Genomic DNA, 26,945 nt, shown 5'->3' with positions numbered 1-26,945 from the left:
CTATAGCGTCCTGCTTGCTGGCTGCCAATGCGGGGGAGGGGGGGAGGGGGGCTAGAGTTACAACACAATGCCGTACTAGCGGCTGCCTGTTGCTTTAATCAGTAGTTTCTATCACGACTAAATTGATCCACTTTATTAACAATGACATAAACCAGCTTCTGTTTCAGACTCGTTGTTTCCTCTGTTAACACAATCCCTACCTAGTTTTGGGGGGTGGGGGTGTGGGGGGGGGAGAGCTAAAGCTCCCAGTTGTCTACATGCAGCTACCTCCTTGCTACAATCATTTACACGTTGGGGTTTCTCTCTCTCTCTCCCTCCCCCCCATACCTGCTGATGATCCCCTTCATCTGGATCTCTTTATCTTCCTGCTGTCTGCGGAGCCGCTCCTCGCTTTCCTCCAGCCGGGCCTGGTACTCCAGCATCACTTTCTGGGTCGTCTCCTCCTGGCATTTGAACCGGTTTTCATACTCCTCCAGCTTCTTGTTGGAGATGCGGAGCTTGTCCTGCAGCACCACCAGGTCCTGCTGGTACTGCAGCATTCAAGGAGAAAGCACAAGGCATTTTTATTACTAGGGCTTTTCCCTCACCAAGACTCTCCAGTAACCCAGCCATGCCCGTCTCCTCGCATTAGACTAGCTGCAAACCCGCATTGGAGCAACCCTGAATAGCTGCTCAAAACCTTCTCCTCTTCCGTCTTCTCCTCCAGACTGCACGAGGAGCAGAGCTGCCCTTCTGCTGGGATGACAGGTCACTGGCAGGTGCAGAGAATGGTTGGTTAGCATAGTTTGGAACTTAAAATGAGGGTGCAAGTTAGCTCCACTGAATGGCAAATGTATGCGGGCAGCTGCTCAGGCTGAACACAGGGTTAGACACAGCCAGGTGAGGCAGCACTGGTGGGGTTCTGGCTTCACGCATCTGCTCATCAGGTCTATGTAAATAAAGGGGCGGCACTGCGAATTCTGCACATGCTTACATCTGAATCCAATCAGCTGGCACTCTAGGAAAAGCTGGTTTCCTACGGGTTCGTAGGGCCTGAGTTTAGGGAAAACGTTTGAGAACTGACTGTCCGAAAGTGAAAGCCTTGCAGCCCAAGCAACAGCTCATTAATAGCGATCCCTCATCGGACAAGGGGCAGCAATAGTCTTAGAGTTCACAGCACCTGGAGTCAAAGGACGGTGAAAATGCTCATCAAGAAGCCACTCTTCCAAGTCTAGGGCCAATCCCAGAATGACTCAGGCACCGTTCCCACTAAATCCAGGCAACGCCTACAAGAGCAGAGGCTGGGCTGGGTTTTGGTGGGACGTGCTTAGTTCCGGAATGTGTTACATTTTGTTACCCAGCTGGAAGACCTTTTCAAAAGGAGCTAACCCAGCCACGTGGGGCTGAAGCTATGGTGGGCGTCACCATTACACACAGCTGGACCCCAGGGTGACCGAGAACAGCGGAGACCACGCTGATCACGTGAGTTCTCAGCAAGTAGCACTTTCGATGCTGAATGGCTATTTGCTTTTTTAAAGGAAGTGTTGAAATGTTGCAAAGAAAGGTGCCGGTCTGGCCACTCTGGAGACTGAAGGTCTCAGCACAGGCAGCGCCAATGCAAGATTCATCACACTAGCCTCTGTCAAAGCACCTCTCTGCAGCCAATTCAATCGTTCTCCATGGAGACTGTCCATGTTGCCAGCTGCTGTCAGGGTAGTTTTGTGAGGCTGATACCTGTCCGCTGCGGCCATCAAGCTCAGTGCACATGGACCATCATGCAGCCAGCAAATGATAACCACATTTGGTCACGTACCACGGGAGTTACTCTAATTGGGCCCAAACAGTCCGATGGGATTTGCTCTAATGAACAACCATCAGACGCCCCCACAGGGCACAAACGCCCCATTGTCTAAGGCCAAGCTTTTATTAATGTGCATTTTCCCTAGGAAGCTGGTGCTTCTGAAGCCAAATACATGGCTTAGAGCCAACTCCTACTGAAGTCAATGGGAGTTGGATGAAGGGCTAGCACTGGGCACGGATTGATCAGAGACTGGCAGTTGTACTCTAGTGCAGTTTGACTTTCGCTCAACCCACAGAGTCAGGATTTCAACCCAGGACTCAATGGGAGAGGAGTTAGTGCAGGAAGCCAAGACTCCACCGATTGTGCTTTTCATGTCAAAGAACCGGGAAAAGTTTTTGATAATATAAAAGTAAATAGCGACAAGACTCACAGAAAATGAATGAACAAGTTCAAAACACGGGGGATTTTTCTTTTAGTCAGTAACATCATATTGAGCTGTCGTGGTAGCTCAGCATCGGTACAACTTACTCAGACAAAGGAAAACTCCAGTGTATAAATGTGCAATAGAACAGAGCTTTTTACTTTGAAAGGAGTGACTTTTCTAAATTGCTTAAACGTGGCCTAGCATGACCAAATTAACAATGATTAATAAGCAAACAGGAACCTGCCATTTTGATGAGCTGTTAAAGGAGTTTGAGACATTGTAAATACCTGCCTAAAGGCAGACGACTTTCAAATCTGAGCTCAGGCAACTTACCGAGTATATTACTAGTTATAATAAATGAAGAGGGCTCTGGTTCCTTTTGATATTGATTTAGTAAACAGTGGCTACAGCGCTGGTAATTTAACCGTTTGTTTTTAAAGCTAAATAAACAGAAGGTACTCGACAATAGCACTGCAAGTCTCCTGCCCTGCTGAGCATTCAAATGGCAGGCTGCATTTCTTGTACGCCCTCACACAGGACCTCCTGCCGGGGAGCATTACTAGACTGGCAGCTCTCTCGGGGCGGGAGAAGCCTGCCCCATTCACGGATTGGAGATGGCAAGGGCCAGTTCTAGCCGTGTCAATCAGTGCAGCTCCACCAATGACAAATTGTTACAGTAATTTCCATTGGCTGAGAAGCAACTGTAACCGCAACCCACCTGGCTTGGAATTCATGATGCTGAATATTTTTTGTGAGTAGCTAAAGTATTAGGATGATGGCAGGTAGAGATGGGAAAGCCCTATTAGATCCTTCTGCCAGGGCAGAAGACAGCTGTGACAAATCACTGTGGTTTTCCTTTAATCAGGTTTTTACAGAGTCACTGAGACGACACAGTTCACACACACACCACCTGGTGACGGGGGGGAGACAGCAACATCCATACAGTGCACAGAGCGGAGTCACTCACACACGGAGAGATTCAATACCTACCCTACACTCAAAATAGGAGCAGCGTAAGGGAGCTCCAGGGATAGCAGGAGAAGCCTCAGGAGAGCGTGGGAGTCGCTCCTGTTCTCTAGAACACTTGTCTCATTGTTGGTTACCATTCAAGTCTTACAGTAATGGGGAGAGAGATTATGCTAATGAAGAACTTTAATGCCAGTGACTGATATGACAACAAAGTAACAAAGGATGCTGCATGGGAATGAGACACCAGGCTCTGGTGGGGTTTGCATTTTGATATTTTGGCAGGGAGCAGGATTTATTGAAATGCTGTCAGACCTCGTAATCCTGACGCGGTCTGTCTTTACCCAGCCGGGTACGTACTGGTGGAGAGCCTGCAGCATCCTGTCCCTCCCTCTACACCTGCGGGTGAAAACATGGCGGAGATCTCTCTGGCAGGGCAGAAGTGGAATTCCCTTGAGAGGTCACCTGTTAAAAGGCGAGCCAAGGTTGCCGGAGAGTGGGTTTGGTGAGCAGCAGTTTAGCGACTACCAGTGGGGAAGTGGCACACGGAGTCTGCTAACTGGGGTGCCGCCTTCTGCCTAGTCATAGTAGTTTCCAGATGTAAATTAGGGCATAAGTCTTCCAAGGCCTGGCTCCTCACTCACGTTATTCTGCTTCCCAGCTCTCCTGCAGCAGCTACACCAGCCATGCCGACCTCCAGTGCACCATGCTACACCCAGTGAGCACCTGACGTTCCACTGGTGGCCACTCTGGAGACCCCTGCTGGACTCTGTGCTAATTACAAGGATTCTACTCTACTCTTATTTAGCAGTCGAGATTTTTATGGGCGGCTAGCTGGCTGACCTTTTCTCACATCAGAGTCGAGATTTTTATAGGCGGCTAGCTGGGTGACCTTTTCTCACATCAGATGCTTTCTGATCAGGCCCCTCACCACATTTCTTTTCATGTTATAAAGATGCCAAAATGGGGGAAAATTCACTAATAAAATGGGTTAAACTCTTAAAAACAACCCGGGCATTTTTTTTCTTTTATTTGAAAGATGTGAGATTTCTCCTTGTGCTTCTCAGTCCCTGCCCGTCGAAGGCTTTGGAATTTCGCTCAAGTTTAACAGATGACAGACAGCCCAGAGAATGGTGCAGCACCAGAGAAATTAGAAAGAGAAAGTCAGCATTACAAAACTAGAAACATCCCTCAGAACAATACATGGAGGACTAGCGCTCAAAGTTTCAGGTGATAATGAATGGCTAATGGGAGGCAGAATTAGCATTTGTGAGCTCCACTACCACAGGGCCTCCTGTGTCTGGCTGCTGGGAGAGCTTCTTGCAAATTCAAAAAGATCCCTCCTCTTCCCCAGTGTACGTGATTTCCACTCTGACTGGCCTTGTTGTGCTGGGCATGAAGGTGCTGGTGTCACCAACGGCTAATCCGTCACAGACAAAAGTGATATAATCCTGGTCAGATATGACATAAGCTCTTTGCTCTTCCCTAGTGACTGATTAAACCTGCCCCATGTCATCTGGTTTGAGTTGTAGTATCTTCCGCAAACTTTGATTGTAACATCTTGATTTCTAGCTCCACTCGCTCACCTCCATCTAGGCCTGCTGGTCTGCTCCCTGCTCCTCTCCTCAGGCTGGGCCGGGAGCTGGGGAACCCAGCCAATACATTACTCTTCCTACAGCTAGGGCCGAGTAGTGCTGAGCAAATAACGGACTTAGTGGCTGAATGAAAAAATCTGGTTCATTTCAAACCAAAACTGAACCTTTTTGGGTGGTTTTTCTTGCCGAAACAAAAAAAAAAAAAAGCACAACCCAAATTTTTGTTCGAGTCACACGAAACGTTTCGAATGGTGATTCAACTCAGCATTTCATTTGGAGAAGATTGTTGTGAAATAGGAGAGAGACAAGGTGGGGGAGGGAATATCTTTTATTGGACCAACTTTGGGGCGAGGGGGAAGAAACTTTCAAGCTCACACAGAGCTCTTCCTCTTCCTGATCCGAAGTAGAGCTCTGTGTAGCTCCAAAGCATGTGTCTCTCATCCACAGACGTTGGTCTGATAAAAGAGATTCCCTCCCTCACCTGGTCTCTCTCACATCCTGGGACCAACATGCCTCCACCAACGCTGCTTACAACAGTTCTGAAATGAAACCTCCAGAGAGTTTGTTTAGAAAACGTCAAGGCAAAACATTTTGACACTTGATTTTTTTGGGGGGATATTTCTGACATCTCACCTGAAATTCACCAATAGCTCCAGTGCCTGGAAAAAACATGTTTTGTGGTGAATTTACTGAACATATTTTGTGCAACTCGAATGCGGAGCTACTCCCTGGCATGGGGTGCTCAGATTTAACACAGCAGCTAGAGGCCACACCTGCCCTGGGAGCCGGAGGTGCGAGTCCCAGCTCGCGTGGCCAATCCCGGGCTCACCGAGCCACGCACCACCGACGGGAGTGTAGCTGTGGTAGCAGAGGCAGCAGTGAGTGGTGGCACGGGCTCGTTGATCTGAATACATAGCCAGAGGTACCAGGCAGGTTTGTACTCGGGGCAGCCAGCCTGTGCTGCCCCCCGCTGCCGCCCGGGCTACTGTGGCTACACTACTATTTTTAGTGCACTAGCTCGATGAGCACTAGCACGTACGTCCACTCAAGCTGGGAATCACACCCCCAGCTCTGAGCACAAGACCCAGCCTTTGAGACGGTCTGGGGAGAGTTACTGGTCTCTGGTCTTGGTTACATGGCATCAACCTGCAGCAACCTCATTCCAGCCAATGGAGTCACGCCAGCCTGACGCTCGTGTAACTGGGATCAGAACCTGGCCCCTATCCTTGGAATGCGCCTCTGGCTTTTGTAAGCCTGAATGCTGGCGCTCATCTTGCCCCACCTCCCCGAGCAAGCCAGGAGGGCTGCCCGCTACTTCCTGCCTTGCTCGTTCCGTTCCGTTCTTTAGTTCACGTGAGCCCTGTTCTCTGCAATGGGAGTACACGGGGGAGGAGAGGGGGGGCACTGACATGCATTGCTTGGACTGGCTCCGCGGTGACCTGGGGCTCTAGCTTCTCATAGTCGTTCCTGTCCCCTCTGTTCCTCTCTTGCCCTGAGAAGAGGGACAGCCCAGGTCGCGGAGCCTGAGCAGGGTCCCCAGCCTTCTGCTCCCGACGTGCGGCAGGGGCACAGTGGGGTTTGTCCCCCCGTGCAGCGCGGTACAATGACGTTTAAGGAAACTCTCTCTAGTCAGACACTCGTTTCAATCCAGTCAGGTTTTACCTTTTCTGCTTGGCTGAGCTCGTCCTTATTCCTGAGCTTATCCCTGTGCTTGGACTCTGGGTCAATGCTTTCATCTTCTAAAAAGTGCATGTTCATATTCAAAAGCCATGCGGCAGTGCGGTCCAGGGCATTGGGGTTCACAGGAGAAGGGGCCTACAATGAAACATACAACCATAACAAAAGAAAAATCGGTAACAAAAATGGATGTGAAGCTAGAGAGCGAGAGAGTTTCCTTCCAACCAAGCCCAAGGCCCCAGGGTTGCTCCGAGGGAAGGAATGGGTCAGAGCACCCGAAGGGGTGTGGGAGAGAGCAAGAACACCGTCTGTTAATGCACCTTGTTTATTAATGTCAGCTTGCCTTTACAGGCCCAATTCTGCCGCCCTACAAATCCACTGCCGTTTACTGGGCTTCCAGGGGATCCGCTCAAGATCAACAGGCCCTAGTTCCCGGGCCGTTCTTGCTATTGTCTCATGCCATGTGGCCTATCAGGGTTCATGCTGCAGACAGACAGGTTGTGTCTGCTAAGCCTCCAGGTAGAACTGTTGCTTAACTCTTGAGCTCCTCCTGCATCGAGATGCCTCTTCACCTGCTGCAGAGATTTCACTACAGCCACAAACAGATTTACAAAGTGAAATGCGATTTTTGATCACACTGGGGCCCTCCTGAAAAATTTACGGTTCTTCCAAGGCAGGTAGTCACACGAGGGACCCTACAACAACAAACCTGGGGGCTCTGCATTTCTTAATGCTACAATGGCTCAGAGAATGGGATTCTCGGAAGTTTCAATGAATGGGTTTCCTTTCAAGGAGATTGCTCTCTAGCCATCTGCGCTACAGAAGTGCTACTGTAAGCAGTAGTCTACCATCAGCAAGCTAAAGACACTGGCTCACCTATTAGCCTGGGCAGTGTCTCTGTAAACCCAAAGGAAAACAAAATTGCTGAGAGATTTTCCAACCACATTATAAACTCCAGGAAGTGGATCTCCAGCTAATTTTCCTCCATCACAGCTGACTACAAATTGTAGTCAAGGATTTCTCAGGCTGAACACTGTGGGTTAGAGTGAACGGGCCAAGAGAACCACGCTGAAAACCCAGACATGTCAGGGACTTGTTCACACCTCCAGCCCCCGGGTTCTTTCAGTCAGTCACCGGCAGTGGCAGCGTGGGAGCAGATCCCTCGCTCTGACCGGGAAAGCCCTGGATGGAGAAGAATTCTTCATAGGAGCATTTGGGGAAAGTCCTCCCAGTTCGAGTCAGATGATTCCATGATGGCTCAGTGGGGAGGGAAACAGTTACACTGAAGTTACTACCCCTCCCCCCACCCCTCCAAGTAAATCTTGCCTTCTGGATCCAGGACTCTGAACCTGAAGTTTCAGACTCAGCCCTGTCATAAATGGGCCCTTAGCTTCTGGCTTGCTGCCTTTTGGGGCACTTCTGGACTGGGAATTGTGACCCTGGCAGGAGCAAAGGATGCAGGTCTCTCAGAAGTGTGTGGCCACGAGGGGTGGGGGAAATTATCCCTATTGTTCCTTTCAGCCCCGTAGAAGATGTTTGGAGTTTTCTAGCCCCGTGAGTGCTGACAAAATGGGGGTCAGCCCTGCATGAATGGTGCCCCCTCCCGCGCTGGGCATCTTCCTCCAAACGTGACAGAAAACCCCGAGCTAAACTGGATCCAACACGTGAAACAAAACGAGGAAAGAGGCGGTTGGAAGCTCTTCCAATCAGCAGCAGCGAGGAACTCGGGAATCCAAATGAAACGGCCACTGAATGGAATGTATTTCCTCTCAAACTACACTAAGCCCCGGTGAGTGGGACCAAGCAGTTTCATTATGATTGACGTGGACTGTTACTACACCACTTGAATACACAGATAAAAAGGCAGGAGCGGCAGTGCAGGGACTCCTGCTCCCTCGAGGAAAACCTCTGGAGGAACAGGGTGTGTGAACTCAAAGTGGCCAGAGCTTTGTGAAGGGTCATCAGGCATCCATTTCACTCAGCAGAAGTACTCTGGAGCAGCCCCCATTCCCGACCAGGCCCCCAAGTGCTTTGCCGACCACTCTGACTTCCCCACATAATGAGTATCGATCCTTATTATATAAATGCTACTACACGGCCAGCTTGCTAATGCCTCTGCCTACAGAACAGCCCCGCATCGGATTGACAAAATGGCTTTTAATGGCCAGCGCTGATAAAGGGCTCTGTAGAGTCCTTGAAAAAGAAGAGCAATTATGCACACCTGTCCGTCTCTTGCTTTCGAGTGTGCTGGCTTATGGGAGCCGTTACACTGTGTCTGGATTGAGATGTAGTGGACAGTCGTTAGCTAGCCACATTTTTTTTTTTGGGGTGGTATTTTTAAAAAATAAATCTTCATCTGAAGTATCAGAAATCCCCGGTGTGTTTCTTTTCCTATGGGATTAGTTCTTCGAAAAAAATCAGCACTAGGAAAACTATTTCCACGTGCCGGCCAAACGGGATGTGTCCGAGGCATTGGGGACAAAGCAGGTCCTGCTACTTTTATTATCAGGGCTACATGCAGCGAAATTCACCCCCAGGCAAAGATGGGCTTCAACCGGTGCACAGTATTTGTGCACCAGAGGGAATTTCAGTGTTGCTGATTTTGCTGGAATGACTGATCTTTCCCTTTTTCCCACCCCTCCGCTCCCCTCCCCAAAAATGCATCCACGGGAGATTCTAAAAGACAAAACTAACAGGATTGGGAGTGTCCAGTCGCACCATGTCCCCAGCAAAACAGCAGCAGCAGGACGGAGCCTCTTACTTAACGGAGGTCAGGTCCTGATCCGAGTCCGTGAGATGGAATTTGACTGACTGTGGCATGGGATGAGCAGTTTGCAGGTGTAGGCAAAGCAGTGACAGGATGGTGGAGCGGAATGGAGGAGAGGCTCTAACCTCATCAACGCCTGCAGCCCCCAGGCAGTCGCACTTTAGCAGAGGAAACAGACGCAGCAAACTCCGAGAGTGAAAATGTAAACGTCACCTTTTCCGGATGGGCCCTGTCTCAGGGCCAGGCTTCGGGCAGGAGCCAACGCATAGCCCCCCCAGTGACTCAGCGGCTCAGAGCCAACCCCACCTCCCCATCCTGCTGCCAGACTGGAAGGAGAGTCAAGTCATGGCCTAAGCTCCCGATTCCCTCCACGAGTTTGGGGCCTGATCCCCACCCACAAGGCCGGCTTTGCTTAGCCTGGCCTCCTGGCACTCACCTGTTTGTGCATGGTGCGTTGCTTCATCTCCGGACTGTCGCCCTTGGAGGAGGAGGACTGCTGCCGGAGGCGAGCCCCGCTGCCCGGCCAGTCGGGAGAGGAGGACATCATGCTCCCGCTGGATGGTCTCTGGTACTGAACCGTGTTCAGCAGTGAGGGGGGCGTCCTGCCCCTGGTGACTGGTGGCGGGGGAGGGGGCGGTTGGTCTATCCGCCTCTGGGGGCCGGCGCTGTTCTGCCGAGGCATGGTGGGCTGGCCACCTTTCTCCGTCAGAGAGAGCTGCCGGCGGGCCAGCTCCCCCGTCCGCCGGGTGAAGTCCTCGCTCCCGGCAGGGTTGACGAAGCTGTGCTTGTTGGCCGTCAGCTCCTCGCTGTTGCTGTGGGAGCTCAGGGAGCTATGGCACTCAGAGCCAGAGTCCCCCAAGCCCCGGGGGGACAGTGGAAGCCCGGCTGCCATCTGGTACACCGGGTTCTGGAACGATAAAGGTGCTAAAAGCTGGGGCCTGCCGGGCGCGCTCTCGGCGTTGGGCGTGGTGGGGGTCTGGCCTACCCTGCGCACCGTGGCCATGCCAGTCACGTTGTTCTGCGGAGTTCGTGCAGTCCATATGCCCTGTAACTGCCCAACAGATGACTGACTGTCATTGAGGGAGTCAGCGGCCCCAGGTGCATTTGCCCCACTGTCCAAAATCCGATTGTCCTGCAAGTCCACCATGGACAAACTCTTGCTGCCATTGGACATCTGCACATCGGGCTCATTGGCCTCCGAATAGCTGGAGCTTCGGGCGGGCGAGGGCTGAGCCCCAGCAGACCTTGTGACAAAAAACAAGTCCTTGTTTTCAGGGGTTGGAGACGGTAACCGTGTGAAATCTATCAGACTGCGGGGAAATAAACGCATAAAGGAAGGGGAGAGGAGAAGAAAAAAGAAGAGCTGTGAATGCTACACTGCAGCAGGCAAAAGTAATCAGCAAAAAGAAACGAGTAGGAAAATCAGTATAGCCCAGTGGTGTAAAGCTATGCTAACAAGCCAACCCACCATGACATATGTGACAGTGTGTGCAAAACTCAGTCGCAGCACTGCTCCCCTGGGGAATGGATTAGGGCAAGAGCTGGGCAGAAAACAGAGATTCTGTGCTGTGAAACATTCAGCGATTAAAACCAGTCCAGATTGATGGCAAAAAGCCAAGCTTTTTCATGGAAACAAATTGGTGCAATGTTTCCTTTCAATTTTTTGATTTTGACTTTTTTTAAACTATAATTTAATTTACATTTCAGAGTGAAAAGTTGTTAAGAACAGACAAACAGGAACTTTTCATTTTGAAAATGTCAATGTTTTACTGATTTCAAAACTTTTTCTGAAAACATTTCGAGCCAGGAAATCTGTTGACATTGACCTTTTCCTGCCAAAAATGTTTGGTTTCAACAAATCAGCATTTTCTGATGAAAAAATGTTTAGTTGAAAAATTCCTGGCATGCTCTCATCAGATCCTCTCTGTCAAGAAGGGGCAGTGAGGTTGGATGTGTCAGTGCACTGTGTGGATGCACAGACGCACATGGAAGTGAGGGACGGGTGTGGGGATGGGGATGGATGGGTGGTATATGTGTATGAGTGAATATGAGTGTCTGCGTGGGGTGGGGGGGGGCGTGTTGTATCTGGGCGTGGCTGAGAGGTCTGGGTAGATGGGTCTAGTTCATGAGTGAGAGGCATCATCCGGATGCAATCCTTGGATGCTTTGTATCACCAGTTACAACCATGCTGCCTTGTGCTCCCGTCTGTCTGCATCTGTCTCCTGCCTTATCCTGAGACTGTAAACTCTTTGCACAAGGATCATCCTTTGGTTCTGTTTGTACCGCGCCTAGCACAGTGGGGTCCTGGGCCATGACCAGGCTCCTAGGCATTAGGATAATACAAATAAAAACCGAGCAATAATAATGATAATAACTAGCAACAACGTTGACTGCTGCTTTCCAAGCAAAGGCAGAGGCCTCGTCACCCATTCCTCCTACAATAAACTGCCAGATTTGTGCACTATTGATTTCCGGTGGATAAGGCAAGGGCTTTGCAGTGGTTTCATGTGAATGCGTCAGATCAAAGATGCTGCATTTACATTTGCATAGGAAGTATTTGGGCCAGAGTATTTTGCTCTGAGAAATACTCCCTGGCACAAAATGTGAAGAGCTTTACCCCATGCAGGGAAGCATTAGAGATGAAAGCTCTAATTACAGAGCAAGTCCGGCTTCCTCTTGCTGGTTCCCTCACTCCTAATTAGATTGTTCAGCAATTTCTAGCTCCCATTTAGAACCTATTTTACTAGTGGAGGCTTTTCATTTGTGTGGGTTCACCTGCATCTTCAGCAAACAGGAACAAAACTAGCATTATAACTCTGCAACACGACCACCGGGAACGAAATACCGCATGAGAACGCCAAGAAGAGTGTGCTCAGGGACTGGGCCTATGGGCTATTGCTCAGTGGTTTCACAGATATAATAAAAGGAAAATAATAATTAGGCAGAGCAGGCTGAAAACCCCAGTAAGGAAACTTCCAAAGGATGAGTGTCTGTCAGGGAAACAACCCGTGATCTGGATCGAATTATACTCAGCACCGATCCAGAGCTTTACAAGCAGGATGGGCCCAATCCTGCCTATTTGCCATGCACAGAATTCCCACTGAATTGATTTTAAACCCCCCCATCTCCCTGCACTTGCATGTGCACGTACACACACACACACACACACACACACACGCACAGTTTTAGGATCAGGCCTTCTCCCATCCTCACACTCACAGCTGGGAAGGAGAAGAGCATTATATTCCCCAGATTAAGTCTGGCAAACTCCCAGCCACCCCTAGCTTTGCCCGGCTCCGCATATAGCCAGCCGGGTACCCACAGACTGACGCTCACAGAGTACCTGCTGTTTCCCTGGTCAATGGCCAGGAGTGCCCATGAGGATTTCTTACCCAGATAAGTCATTCTCTATCACCATTTTCTGGAGCCCCACAGAGATGCTGTTGCCAGCATTTGGAGTCGATGCAGTATGGTCAGCTGTGACGGAGACCTGCACACACGCTGGGTTACTGAGCGCCGTGTTGACATCCCTCAGAATCCGAGGCAGAGGCCCAAGTTTCGTTATGGTGCCCTGGGGAGAAACAGGGACAGAAACGTTACAGGCTGCTTGCTTCCTACGTAAAGAGAACCCTGGCCAGCTGTCCCAGGATCTGCAAGGTCTCTTCCGGAACTCGTTCTTAGCAATATTAATTTCCCCAGTCGCTCAGCCACACTTCTTTGTAGTCGTAGGGGTACCCCTCCTTAACTCGTGTGTGTGGATCAACAGAGTGTGTACATAGGGAAAAGCAGGTGTGTGTAAGTCTGGTCCAACCGCTCTTGACGGAGACCCATTAACTAAAAACGTTTCTTTTTAAAAGTGAAACTAGTTGAAGTCAGGAGGCAAGTTCTGTTCCTTCCCACTGCACAACACTTGCTGAGATAGAGGTGAGGTCTAGTGCTCTGAGCACAGGACTGGGAACCAGCAGCACCTAAGTTCTGATCCCTCCCTGCCTCGGTTTCCCCACTGGGTAAGGGGATAATTATACTTACCTACCACATGGGGGGTTGTGAGGATTAGACAGACAATGTGTGCAAGGCTACAGAAATGCTAACCACTGCTAGACTACAGCAATCCTGCTACTCAGTTATTCCTTCCTGATACCAATAGACGTTTTTCTTGTGGACGGTTTGCAAGGGACCGCTGTGTAGTGTGGTGCACGCTAAACTCTCAGTCACTCCCCGCAATCCCAGGAAGGGTCTGACTGAGCTGTGCCTCCCCACAAAGCTTGCCCCTCCAACTCCCCACCTCCCCACGGGTACCTGCTCGAGCTGAGAAATGACCTCCCACAGTAGAGAGTGCAAAGTGGACAATTCCCGGCCCAGGTCGATGTAGCCTTCAAAGCCAGCTGTGTTCGAGATGGTTTCTGGATTGGAAATCTCCAACAGAAATCGCTGCATGTTAGTCCATTCGTGTTCCAGAAACTGATTCATAAAGGACATATACTCCTCTTTGCTGCCAAACCTATCAAGACAGGCACATGAATCTCAGCTAGAACCTATGAGTAATGGTGCACAATTAACCAGCTGTAAACAGTGCAGGGAGGAACAGAGCTAATTAGTGACACGCTGAGTCTTTCTTCCAGCCCTCTGTACCCTTTCAAAGCCTTTGGAGCTCCCGATTTCTAGTGAGCAAACCCACAGCTTAACCTGACACCTCTTAGAATGCAGAAATGTTGAAGTCGTGTCTAACCAAGGTGCTCATCACTGCAGGATGAGAGAAGGGCAAGAGGTGGAGATGGAACAGCCCAGTGTGTCAATGGAGCCCAGCTCACTGTAGGGGCAGGGTACAGCTCCCAGACAAAGGACATTTGTCTGATATTCTGTGGCTCCTAACACTTGATTTTAGCCAAAGATCCCCTGGCAGTAAAGAGTGATGGGCCAGGAACCACAGCCAGTTGTCCAACTCCTTTGCCTCCAGCTTTGGAGACTGAGATGAAGTGGGTCCCACACTGGACTCACCCGTAGTGGTGTCTTTGACCCAATCCGCCCTTCCATAGTGGGGTGTCTTTGCAATCTAGAGGCCGGCACTGATCTTGCTGCTTTGATGCAAATCCAAATCTTGACTGATGAGGTTCTGCTAAACAAAAGCCTCCCTTGGGTCTGCCTATGTCTAGCAAATACCCAGGACCCAATGTTCACAGGAGGGCCTGTCCCTCCAGCAGCTAGCCTGTGATCTGGCCTGATACGGCCACTGAAAGCATCACCAAGTCACTGCTAACGTGCAGTCCTCTTACTCCCAATGACCACTGCCCAGCACCCGAATCCCTTCTCCTGCCCTCCGCCTCTCTCTGTGATGTGCGGAGTGACAGCCCGTGGCAGAGCTCCTGAATGCTGCCACCCCAGTGCATTAATAATGTCATTTCTAGTAGCCCGTCTGCCAGAGTCTCTGCTGTCTGTGTCAGAGACAGCGTCTGTTCCTACGTGTGAAGGCTCGCACAGCGAGGATGTGTCTGGCATGAGAATGTGCTGGTCGTCAAGCTCCGAATATTCTCACTGCAAGATGAGGGGGAAACAGGACAGGGCCGAAGGCTAGAGATTGGGCAGAACTGCCACTGACTTCACTGGAGACAGCGTATGTGTATTTGCATCGGGGTCCAGCAGCCTCAGGACCAGCCCCTCTCCTCTATGCTGACTGCTTGGCTCATTTGGGACGGTGGAGCCTAAGAAAAATCAGCCCCCGCGTGGGGCTGTTACTGCCCAGCATCGCATGCTAAAGGGAGAAGGCAGGCAAGACCTCCTGCTGGCAGTGCACCCCTCTACAGAGCTGCTAAGCGCAGTTTAATTTTCAAAGTGGCAGTAGAAATCTTCAGCCTATCCCCTTCTGCTGGGATCTTGTACGCTGCAAGACCTTGAAAGGCAAAGCCGCAGGCAGTGGTGTGGGTGGGACTCTTCCCTCTGAACCAACATCCCAGTGAGCTGGTAGCGGGTATTGTACCACTGGAGGTACAAGGCTCATCTGACAGCCTATTGTTTTGCTCATTTAAACCCCCCTGGCGGGGGCTCTTTGTAAGATCACGTTCCATTAATCCCCTCCATCTTGGATAAATCCCACGACACCTCCCTGAAATCTGGCAATTTCAGGCAAGGAAGTTTTTACTTATTTTGAACCACTGACTGGTGCTACTCTGCCCTGCCCACTCAGAGGTGGCTGCATTTCAGTGATGGAAAACTGACCTCTCTGGTTGGTCTGAAAAGTGCAAGTGCTTTGGGTTCTTTGGCTGAGAGGCACTTTGTCATTGTGCTCGTTGCATTAAGAGCAGGGCCAAGCACCTTCAAACAGTTCCACAAGGGAATTAGGGCCTGAGCTGGTGTAAATTCACACATCTTTTACATCAAGTGGCTTAAACAGAGGTCACAAATGGAATAAATCTGATGGTCTTAGCCAGGTCTCGAGTTCAAAGTCACGTAACAATTTGGCACAATTAGTGGCTCTAACTAGAAACATACAGACAGGGCAGGTGTAGCCAGGGGAATGCGGAGGGGGGACTGTGGGGCAACACAAACTGGATGCATGTGTGAGAAAACACTAGCAGGATAACTGAGGAGGCTGCAGCTCATATATTGGGAGACTGGCAAAGGGCCATCTACAGTAGACCTTGCTCCCGCTGCCACTAGCTGCCTCTCATGTTCCTAAGCACTAAGTTAAATTCACCCTCTGAATGGCGTTTGTGGCCCTGGAACACCAGATCATCGGGGACTTCGGAGCTTGTGTCCGACATTTGCCCAATTCTCTTTTGGAGCCCATTTATTTTCGTAGGACTCTCTGTGCGCTCCCCCGCCCCCAATGTCATCCAGTCTTTGTTCTAAGTAAAATGTCTTATTTAAAGCAGGACAGATCCCCTTCTACCAGCCGATACGAAGAGACTTGCTGGGGAGGGGACCGGCGGTGACATTGGCTGCAGGCGAGCTCAGCTCGATTGCTCAGGCTTGAATAATGCCAGCTTAGTTAAAGAGCCTTTCTTGCAAGATACAGAAACTTGGAAAACCTTTTAGTTAAGGACTGGTGAGAAAGATGGAGACTTTCTGTCACCTAGAGTAACACACTTGTACATCTTATGTCTGTGTCTGGCTGTGTGCATGTGAATTAAATTAGTTTGCAATTCTAAGAAGCTTTAGACTGAGGTTGTCCATTCACATTTCCAAGAGCTCATGGTTCTGTTATCAGAGCTCAGGATAAGTAGCTCAGAGCTTCCACTGCAGCCAGTGGAAAGATTTTCAGAAATCTCTTCCTTTGTTTCCACCAACCCTCTGGGCTTAGCTAGAGATTGACAGCTTCCCCAATTTCTTCCCTCATCCTCCAAGTTCAGAGAAGTTCATTTTAATAACTGGGGTGATTCCTGAGCTGAGTTTGAGGGAGCAGATTTCCCCAGAGCTACGGATACCATAGTCACATCCAGCTAGGTAATTGTGGGTGGCACCTTTCTTACCAACCCTGATGTACTTCAAAACTAGGCGTTTCAACTTCTGCTCTATCTGCCTCTCTGTGTGTTGAGAATGGGCCGTTCTGCTCAGGAAAGGCCTTGGTTTGGAGAATAAAACAGTCTCTCTCCCAGTTGAGGTATGGCTGGAGGCACTGACCTAGTGGGAATGGGAAAGGCAAGGTGTTTCCCGTGGGGGGAATGTGGAAAACAGAGGAACCAGCAGGCACTTCTGTAAGTCCATCTGTCTAGAGTGAGGCTGAAGGTAGCAGCAGGGACAGAATTGCCTTTGCTGACTGACTGACTTCCTTAGTGGGAATAAAAATGGCCACCAAATCTCTCTGAGCAATGGTTTTCTATCTGCTGCTGTTTAGTGGCCAATCTGCAATGAGCTGGATCTCAGTCCTGCTCCTGACATCACACCTGGCATTAATTGGCCCCCTTTGCAGCTAGTTTCAGCAGACAGGCCGAAGACTCGTTCTCACCAGACCCTGCTCCTGCTTCCCTCAAAGTCACTGCCATGGACTTCCTTGGCACCTGGGTGCCTGCAGTTCTGGGCTGCGTCCCACGCAGGATGGCTGCCTTGCAGGCTGTCAGGCTAGCACTGAATATTCACTGAACACAATTAACCGACACTGCGTTTCCTTCATGCTTGTCGAGAACAAACCCAACTCCTTCCCCCCAACTTACTTTGCAAAGTTGGCGAGGTTCTGTGTGACCTTGGCAATGAGGGTCAAAGTGCGCGCAGTGCGGTCATCGGGGTATTCCTGGAGCAGGTTAAAGAGGGAGGGGGACATGATGGCCGGACAGAGGAACCGGAGAAATAAGGAGGCACTGATGAGCCGCTCGCTGATGTCTGGCCGGCCACGGTTACTGCACTCTTGTCTCCACGAAGCAAAAACCTCTTTGAGTTCCCTTGGGAAGACGCTGCAACAAGAATTCAGGGCTTGTAAAGTTAGGGCTAGGAACTTGAGCCTATTTCATAGTTCTGGCTGGCAAATATGACAACCAAGCGTAGCAACCCCCTTCCCCATAAGTCATCCGTGGGGCGTGAACTCTGCTCCTCCAGCACTAAAAGTAGAGGCCTCCATCCCCTGAGCTGAAAGAGTAACTCCATTAACCGGTAGCAACAAGAGGCTCTTATCCTCTTTTGTGGAGTTACCACTAGAAGGGGATAGGAAGCCACACTGAACCAGTGGGTTACACAGGAAGAGTTTTGGTTGCCTCTGAAACTTGCAAGAGAAGCAACTTAATCCACCAGGCAGAGTTAGCCCCACTGTCTATTTCCACTGAAGATGCTGGGAGCTGAACCTGCAGAAAAGCAGGCTCACAACAGCCTTCAGGTTTGGCTCCTAATGGGCTCCTGTCCGCTGGACTGAGGCCCCCATCCAGGGTTTATTAAAATGAGATTTACAAAAGCCTAATAGGAAAAAAAAATCAGCCTGGCTTTTTAAGTTTCAGCAAAGAGAACTGCTTGTCCTGGGATTGAAACATTCTCAGCTGGGCCCTGAACCCAAACAGCCGCCTTGTGCTAGTGCCCGAGACCCGGGAACAGAATCGCGCATGTAACCGGCCAGGCTAGTGTCGCTGCCCAAAGGGAGTGAGATGGGAAATGTAAACTGCACAGAGAGTGAAACCAAAGCCCTGGCCAGACATTAACGGAGTCATTCCCACCCCTTCCCGGCGAGGTTGGGAAATGTTACCAACCCTATTCTGCAGGTGGGAAACTGAGGCACAGAGGTGACGTGACTTTACCAAGGGGACACAGGAAGTCAGTAACGGGGCCACCATTAGAACTTGGGGCTTTTTGGCTCTTGGGCGCACACCCAATCTAGGAGATCACACAAAGTTAAAATGCTCTTATATCCAGGGCCCTTCTTTTATACTGGTGCGGGGAATAGGAAGTTAATGTTGTACAGGCATGTGTGTCAAAGACTGGTGTAAATCCAGAGTAACTGCTTTGAAGCTACTGAAGTTATTCCTGATTTACGCCAGTGTAACTCAGGCGAGAATCCAGCCCATTTATCCTGAATTCCAGGCAAATTCACTTGGGTTTAACCCAGCCTCCCACCTTATCCTGTTCCCAGCATGTTTTATTTACTCAGCTGGACACAGCCAGCCCCAGAAGGGAGGCTGGACAATGGGTCTGAGCAGCCGTGGCCAGGTGCCAGCAGCTCAGTGGCACAGAATTCCCAGGACACTCCCCCCGGAAGCTGCACTGCCTGTCGAGCAGGCTCTTTGTCTAAAAGCAAACAGATCCTGAGACCCCGACGGAAAAAGCACACCCAGCCTGGGGTTCATCACAACACCGTCCAGCTCCGTGGAGAGCGTCCCAGCTCCTCTGCCGAGAACGGGGGACGAGCTACGTGACAGTGAGTGGCAACTTGTGCAGACTTGTCTCCTGCCGGCCCCCTCTGGTGCTGGGCCTGGCTGCCTGAGGCGTAAAGGTGGAAACTCACACGGTCTGGGCAGACATTGCGCCTGGTACAGGGAGCCTAGGTGGCTGCTCTCCACCAGCAGTCCCCCCAATCACTACTGTAATCACCTGTACTACCCCCGCCCCCCTTCTCGACCTGTCTCCGTTGACACTTCAGCACTGACCAGCAGTTACCCATGGAGACACTGGAGAGTCTCATCACTACCCTTAGCTCTGAAGCAGTAACTCACTGTGTGGCAACAGGTGACACATGCTGATCTCTTTAAATGTCACTGGGTGTGTCTCTCTCCTCAGTCTGTCTGTTCCATCTCTGTCTCTTCCCTCCCCTTCTCAGCCCATCTCTCTGTCCCCAGCTCATTTCTCTTTCCCCCTTCTTAACGCTGCTCTGTTTTTCCAGCTCTGAAATGCTAAAGGTCCCTTGAACGAGAACAATAGTTAATTTATAGCCATGTGGACTTGACGGGGGGGGGGGGGGGGGGGGGGCATTTAAAAAAATGAATTGTCTCAGCAGAAAGCTGCATACAGTAGAGATCTGCTTCCGGCACCCTCTATAAAAGCCCAGGGCCATTACAAATTCTCTACCCCAGGCCTTCCAAATCACACTGGCTAAATCCTCCTCTGACTCTGGCTTAATCCATATAAATGGGCAAACCCCTTTACTTCATGGTACTTGCCCAGTAAGACTGGAATCCTTTAAGCAATTTAAGGGTTGAACAATCTGGACAGGTTGAAGAGTTACTGAAAAATACCCCTTTAAAATGTATGTGACAGCAGCACACGCAGTAACGCGAAGTGCTCTTTGCTAATGCAGGATGGGAGTCGGACAGACCATAAACGTTTAATTGTATAATGAAGGATGGAATTCGGTTAGCGGGGTTTTATGCGATGGAGGGGTCCATAATTCATTACCCAACTGTCCTGTAACGAGCTTCCGCATGCTGACATTCTGCTTACAGTGAAACTTTCCAGATGTCCAAATCATGCCATAATTGTAACAATTTTCAGTTATTGTGAACCTCTTCCCTCTCTCCAGCAGCTCCGCCTGCAGACTCTGCCACTCTATTTTTAAAGCAAGATCTTTAACTGTCAGGGTACCTCGGCCAATCCAAAACACTCGTCAGCCCAATTATTCCTCAAGAATCAGTGAACAGCAAGGCCCTGAGAACAGCATCCCGGCTGCTTCAGCCTTTTCCTGAAGGGAGGGCTGGAGGAACACATCTCCCCATTGCATCTCTGCCTTCCCCTGGGTCTCTTTTCTAGCCTATTTTTACCTTGACCTTTTAATGGCACCTCAGTTATTTTTAGCCAGAAATGAATTCAAACAAACAATAATTTGCATCTCTGTCTTCTTCCATCTATAATTTGCCAATGACTGAAGACATCCAGTGTCACTCATGGGAAGCAGATAAGTGCAATTCCTGAGGCCAAGAGAGCAATTAACTGGCCCATAGAAAGTTCTAGGCTACCAGGAGAAGAATCTGCCCTTTTTGCTTCTTTGTGGTGGATACAGAAGGTCTGAAGTGAGCATTTATTTGGCTGCCTGTTCTCTCCCTGAAGAATATCAACTCTATTCCTTCCCAGGTTTGCTGAAGGACCTATTGGATGTCTTGGGAGATTATCCAGTGAGACTTTTCACACCGTCCTGGAAGGGCTGGGGATGAATCTTTAGTGGAGACTTCCTTTCTCCAAAATGATCAGAAACATTAATATTAAACCGGCATTAATAAAAACTAAAGCCAGAGACTTAAGCAGTCTGATAAAAACCCCATCCATTTGCTCAACTTTCATTCGCCAGAGTCTGGTGATGTCATCTGGACCCAAATCTCTAATGTAAAAAAAAAAAAAAGGCAGGACGACAAAAAATGAAAGAGGAAACTCTTTCAGGCCCTTCTTTATCCACCAAAGAAGCTTAAAGGGCACAAGCCCAACTTTTTCCCTTTGCAGGGAGCATCGGGGACAGGCCCCAAGGAGTTGTGGCTCCTACTGCCCTGAATACTAGAAAACACGCTGTATCAATAAGCACCACCACAAACCGAATCCCCAAAGAGCAGCTAAGCCAGCTGTGATCAGCATACGCCATTAGCGTTTGTCTACCCAAGCCAGCTCCAGCCAGACCCCCACAGCCCCAACCTCCATCACTTCACAACTGAGAAGCTGCGGCCAAGAGTGGTCCGTGATTCCAGGCGAGAGCCCTGTGAAGTGAAGTGAAGAATTCCCCATTATCGCTGACGCCAGCTGCTTCTGGTGTGGAGAGACAGGCTCCTCCACAGGCATGAACGGCACTGAGCCAAAGGGTGCTTGAGAGAGAGAGAGAAATGGGGAAAGGAACAGTGTCAGCTCTGCCCCGCCCTCAGGGGCACTCGGCATCCCGCAGCCCAAGTGCCTTCCATGTTCAGTGCTGCTTCCTTAAAGGCGTGGTTAGAACGTAGGCACCACCTGCTACACAGAAATTCCAGACCTCACCTGACGTTAGAGAAGTGCAAGATCGGAGGCGGCAGAGATGGAAAAGACTGAGGAGATCTCCAACCCCTGCAAGAGCAGGAGACGGCCCAGGGGAGGACATAGCAAAGAGTAATGTGGTGCTGGCACTTGGTTTTAGCCAAAAGGCCAAGACTCTTCAATCGCATCGCAAGGTGTGCATGAGTGAACAGTGTGCCTGAGTCTGGGGGAGTGTGCAGAGTCTGACCTGATTCCCTATGGCGCTCGTGGCACTGATTTCTACACTGTGCTCAAGTCTATCACACGGCAAAGCTGCAATCCCTGTCTGAATGGGTTCTTAGGGGGTTCAATGGGAATCAGTGCACACACTGGGCCAAATTCAGGTCTGATTAACAGCAGCGGAGTTCCACCTGCTCACCTCAGGTCTCGCTGGGGAACGCGTATCTTGGTCTCTTGCTCCATTGCCCTTGCCGAGTTTTGTGTGCGTGCGTGTACACACACCACCCTTGGCATCACTAGGAATGCTAAAGAAGAATCACTGAGTCAAGTGATCCCACTCACCTACCCACTGAAAAGAAATGTAAAAGCAAAGCCACACTGCGGCTAACAACACACTTGCCCTGTTCTCTCACTGATGACGCTGTGGAGGAGGGCAGAGTCTCGCCCCTTGCAGACAATGGGCACACAGAGCTGGGCACAAACTGATTGTCGCTGTGATCACTTTTTGTAGACAAAAATGTGATGTTTCCCAAAATGAAGTCAGTTTTTGCAAAACACTTGTCACTGTGAAAATGGCACATTTCTGCAGCCATGACCAGCCTCGTTCTCTTCCCAGGCAAGACCCAAAGGGGGCCCAATAAGGAGCTGTGAGTGTTTGTAGCGTGCGCATAGAAGGAGGAAGTGACATTGCCTCCTGCTTCCCTGCACAGCACCCCGAGGGTCCTGCTTCTGCTCATTTGGATACCCCACTCCCTGGTGGGTTGGTGTCCTGGGGCAGCCCCCCAGCTGAAAATGAGAACTACAACTCCCAGCAGCTACTGAGGGCATCTGCAACCTAGAGGGCTCTGTGAATAGCTGTCTTTCATCTCTAGAAGAAAGGACAATGCAAAACAGCTTGAGTGCTGTGATGGTACATTCCCCACCTACAGCAGTACCATGTTTGCAACAGCGTAAAAGCATGTGGAGGGAAATGAGGGTTGTAGGGATACTGACCAGTAAGAATTGATGATTTTACAGAAGGCCAGCTCGCAGCACATTTTCAGGTTACTCTGATGCTCAGGAAGGTCTGAGGATGAGCACTTACTGGGGTCCACCTCGCAATTTTCATCTGATTCATACAGAGCTTTGATGAACTCCCCTACAAAACAGACAGAGAGAGAGAGATGGTCTTTGGTGGCAAGGCAGAAAGGCATTCCACAAGCCCCAGTGTATAAGGGGTTAACCTGGACCCTGGCCTGTCACATGGGTGATAAAGAGTGGGACTATAAGGCAAGAGAAGATACCTAGCAGGAAGGGCGAGGCCTTTCTCCTCCCAGCTGGCTAAGAGCCTGCAAGGTATCTGGGGATTCGGACCCACTGTTCTGAGTGGTGTATTTTTGACTGGAATCCTTTGTTTATGGATCAATACTAGAAAACCTGGAGGAAAGGGACTGAAACGCTGGCTGGTGAGTGTCAGTTCTAGTGAGGTGTCCCGAGGCAGTGACAGGGATATACCGCCGTCATGCTGCTTTGCCAAAGCACAACTTTCCTAGGATTTCCCCCAGGATGGGGCCGGTTTGGACAGATCACTCCCATGTGCTATGCTAGCAGACAGGATGTTACCAGAGTCCATACATGCCAGGGCGATTGGTGAGGTCCGGACTCGGCAACATGTCATTATGATCTCAGCTGATAGTGTCGCGACACTAGAGATTGTGCCGGTGACAGGTTATGACATGGCCACGGGCCACAGGAGAAATGGGCAGTTGAAGGGGGAGATCCCAGAACGAGTTTTACTGGTTGGTTGATTTAGAGCAAACCACCAGGCATTGTCACGTCAAGGTCATTCTCCGCATTTCCCTTCACTCACATTTGCCAGTTGATCATTCATTACACGCCCTGTGTTACATGTTCTGGGCCTGATTCACCCCACTTGCACCACCATTTCTACCTGTGCACAGTGGGCAGAACTATCGCCATTCGGACTGGGGGGTGTTTTACCCCCCACCCCCTAGCTTGTGCACAGGAGTAGCTGATCACACAAGGAGCAAGGCAGTGGGAGAGTCAGACGCGGTACACGCTCCAAGGGAAGTGGTGGAGACACAGGGGAGGATACAGGCAGGGTTTGGCTGCCGCTCTCTGCATCTCCGGGGGCTGCAGGACCAGGCTGCCAACCTGGACAGAACAAAGCTCCCTGGGAAGGTGTCTGATTGGGCTGGATATCCCAGGAGAACCACCTTCCCCAGCAGGCTGTGCTGCTTCAGGTTCTGCTCCCAGGCAGTGCAGATGGGTTTGCAAAAATAATCTGTTTGAGTTCTGGGAAGCGGTTCAGTTTCCCTTTTCACCCCAATCCGTTTGCCTGTCCAACAACTGCTGACCACAGGCCCTTCCTTGGCCAGTTCCCTTCTGGGTTTTCTCCCTTCTATTGCCCAAAACAGGTTTTAGTGATTTACCGGAGAGCCTGTCCCATGTATTTTCCACTCAGCTGGCCAGCTTTTGCTCCAGGTGATGCCTGCTGTGATATCCTGCCCCATGAAAGCAGGCAATATGCACTATTGTGTTACCCTGCCACACAAAGATGAATTGTTTCCTTCTTCAAATATCTACCGACAATCTGCACCCCAAACAATGAACAACTGCTGCAGCTTTCCCCTGCACCAGCCTGGAGCAGTGGGAATATTTGCTAGAATTTCCAGGGCTAGATTGCCCTTCGTTAATCTTCCGGCTTCTTAGCATTTTTAAAGGTAATCTGCTTAAAGATTTACCTTCACCCAGAAATCATTAGAAAGTAGAAACAAATAATATCCTTTTTTAAAACTCTCCTGAGGTCTGCTGGTTTGACTGAATTTGCCTGATTACCCCTGGACTCCATCCCGACTATTTTTAATCTGGTACTTCCGCTTTTTGGCATTAACAATCACCTCCCTCCTAATGTTATGTGACCCTGTTGCCAGGATCTTGCCATGAATTTAGTATGAATGAGAAGGAAATTAACAGCTAGATAAACAGAGATAATGTATGAATGTGCATCAGATCAGAGAATGGATCCAGCAAGCCCTCTATTGTGTCTCTGGCTGAGTCTAGTAGATTATGCTTCAGAGGAAGGCAATTCACCCAACAGCACCTGACCATTGTACAGTGCTGCCCATGTGGGACTTCTCATGGACCTTCCAAAGTTGATCAGCTTTTACCCTGAAGCAGAAGCCATAATTATCTTGATTTGTGGCAGTATAGTTGTTGTTTGGGTCATAAAGTTATCCAGCCCTTTTTAAACCAGCATGAAGGGTTTCTGACAATGTGGAATGCAACAGTCATAACTCAAATTTGTGAGCTCTCATCCGATCCATTAGTGATCAGGGAAAAATCAGCCTGGGGTCCCTGATTTGCTCTCTAGGTGGAAGGATCCAATCAAGCCTGTGTGACACTGCGAATGCATGTCTGGGGAGCCGGGATGCTATGGCAGAAGACCTGGTGCATAACATCATTTAAAAGTATTCATTTGCTTTCTCCTCTGAAAGTAGATTAAAGAGCTAAGATTAGATAACTCAGCAGTGACCTCAAGGCGGCCCCACAGAGCTGTAAAGTATGGCCCTCTGCTGTCACTTTGGGGCAGCCCACACAGACTACATGCTTCAGCATCTGATGCGCCATCTGGATCCAAGTGGCCTGACTGCATTGCATGCTGGGATTTGTAGTCCCCAGGCTGGACCCCCCCACTAATCTGCAATCTGCTCCGTTTTATGCAATATACACACAGACCATAACTGCCAGAGCAGCCCTCTGCTGGGTAGTTTTGATGCCCCTGATAGAACTGAAGGCAGGCAGTGCTGAGTTAATGTTCCTTCCATAATGGAGACCACAAGGGACTGCAGAGATTAAGGCGTTTCGGGGGGTAGATCCAACCACCCCACCCCTGCTCCTGCCTCACATACCTAAGGCATCCTGTAAGTACTTCTGCCCCACCAGCTTCAGGTACTCCTCGATGGCTTTCGTGGCCAGCGTGTTCTCTCGGAAAATGAGGTGCTCATTTTCACCACAGCGGTCAACTTCGGACATCATCAGGTCAGTCAAGAAATCCTGAAAAGGAAAGTCCATTGTGGGTTATCCCTTACTGACACGTGCGTCATTTAGCAGAGAACACACCGATCCTCCTTCTCCATGGGGCTCTCACATTCGCAGGGGGCCAGGCCATGAAACCCTCTTGCTTCTCCTGCATGTATCAGTCACTCCCTTACCAACCCTGCCCCTTCTCTGGCTCCCGCACAACTCCTAACAAAGGAGAGGAGTAGTAAAATACATCTCTGAAGAGTTATTTAGGCATCTGGAAAATAAGCCATTCTAGCCCTTATGCATCTTCAACACTACCACCATCATCGTCTTCACTGAGAGCCTACTTTTTAAAGGGCCAGCCTCCTGGGTTTTTTGGGTACAATTTTGTCCACCTTGTTAAATGCAGCTGCATTTACACATCTAACTACAATGCCAGCAAAACAGCTAGACAATGTTCAAGTGCCGTTTGTTGTGCCCCCGGTTAATAGCTGAAAATCGAGCCCATAATATGCACCAGGATACTTCAATGTCATATTTACTCTAGTATTCAGGCAAACAGTACTGCCACATTCCCGCTGATGGACGCGTTTCCAGTTTGATGTGCATGGAATCCAACTGCTCATTAATCTCTGTGCTGCACAGCGATGTGCCTGGTGAGTGGGGGCAAACCACGCTGCCAGCACTGCCCTCTGCATCAGTGAGGGCCAACCTTGACTTGCCAAGTCTAACAGTACATCCGCACTCCAAAGAACACCGCTGTGTTTGCTAGAATGAAGGGGTTAACGGGAAGGCAGGAGGCTCACCTGATTCCCCATGTGCCCAGCTGAAAAGCCACTGGGAGGCATAGTATTCAGTTGGCAGTAGCTGTGAGTGCAGGTTAAATATTGCACAGTTTTAAATGCTAAGAACACCTGCGCATACTGTTATCTGCATTGCTAATAACATGTTTGCTCTGGAATTCTGTTTAAGCCCCCAGGACTGCTCTGGGTACTGAAAGGTGTCCTGCCCCTTCCCAGCACTTTGACATTCATTTGGAGGGCAGAAGGGAAATCAGCTGCCAGATACTGTGTGAATTACCCACATTAAACCTCTGACTGTTGCCTCATGCAGGAGAGAAAGAGAGAGAGGAATGCTGACAGGTAAATTTACTTATAC

General features: G+C 50.0%; 1 protein-coding gene and 1 long non-coding RNA gene across 28 annotated transcripts in view; one reads left to right on the top strand and one right to left on the bottom strand.

Moving 5' to 3' along the window:
- Positions 1 to 26,945, bottom strand: part of DAB2IP (DAB2 interacting protein) — a 411,471-nt gene that overhangs the window by 12,531 nt on the left and 371,995 nt on the right. For 23 of the 27 annotated variants that reach the window (XR_002888995.3, XR_010593579.1, XM_042854396.2 and 20 more), the window contains 8 exons: positions 25,673 to 25,817; positions 22,755 to 22,899; positions 17,357 to 17,593; positions 13,509 to 13,710; positions 12,602 to 12,780; positions 9,646 to 10,519; positions 6,428 to 6,580; positions 328 to 530 (listed from right to left, as the gene is read on the bottom strand). Coding sequence is in view for 24 of the 27 variants with exons in the window: in XM_042854396.2 (XP_042710330.1) it covers positions 328 to 530; positions 6,428 to 6,580; positions 9,646 to 10,519; positions 12,602 to 12,780; positions 13,509 to 13,710; positions 17,357 to 17,593; positions 22,755 to 22,899; positions 25,673 to 25,817 (2,138 nt within the window). In the remaining 3 variants the exon portion in view is untranslated. The remainder of the gene's footprint in view (positions 1 to 327; positions 531 to 6,427; positions 6,581 to 9,645; positions 10,520 to 12,601; positions 12,781 to 13,508; positions 13,711 to 17,356; positions 17,594 to 22,754; positions 22,900 to 25,672; positions 25,818 to 26,945) is intronic. The other 4 variants (XR_010593580.1, XM_065572098.1, XM_005299440.5 and 1 more) reach the window with 2 other exon arrangements.
- On the top strand, positions 529 to 5,005 carry LOC122174084 (uncharacterized). The gene is made up of 2 exons (XR_006175414.2): positions 529 to 1,461; positions 3,832 to 5,005. It is a non-coding gene; the product is annotated as an uncharacterized LOC122174084 (long non-coding RNA).

The sequence above is a fragment of the Chrysemys picta genome, chromosome 18 (assembly GCF_011386835.1).
Source record: "Chrysemys picta bellii isolate R12L10 chromosome 18, ASM1138683v2, whole genome shotgun sequence".
Classification (NCBI taxonomy): Eukaryota; Metazoa; Chordata; order Testudines; family Emydidae; genus Chrysemys; species Chrysemys picta.
Note: the sequence above shows the minus strand (reverse complement) of the source record. Positions and strands in the feature narration are given on the sequence as shown.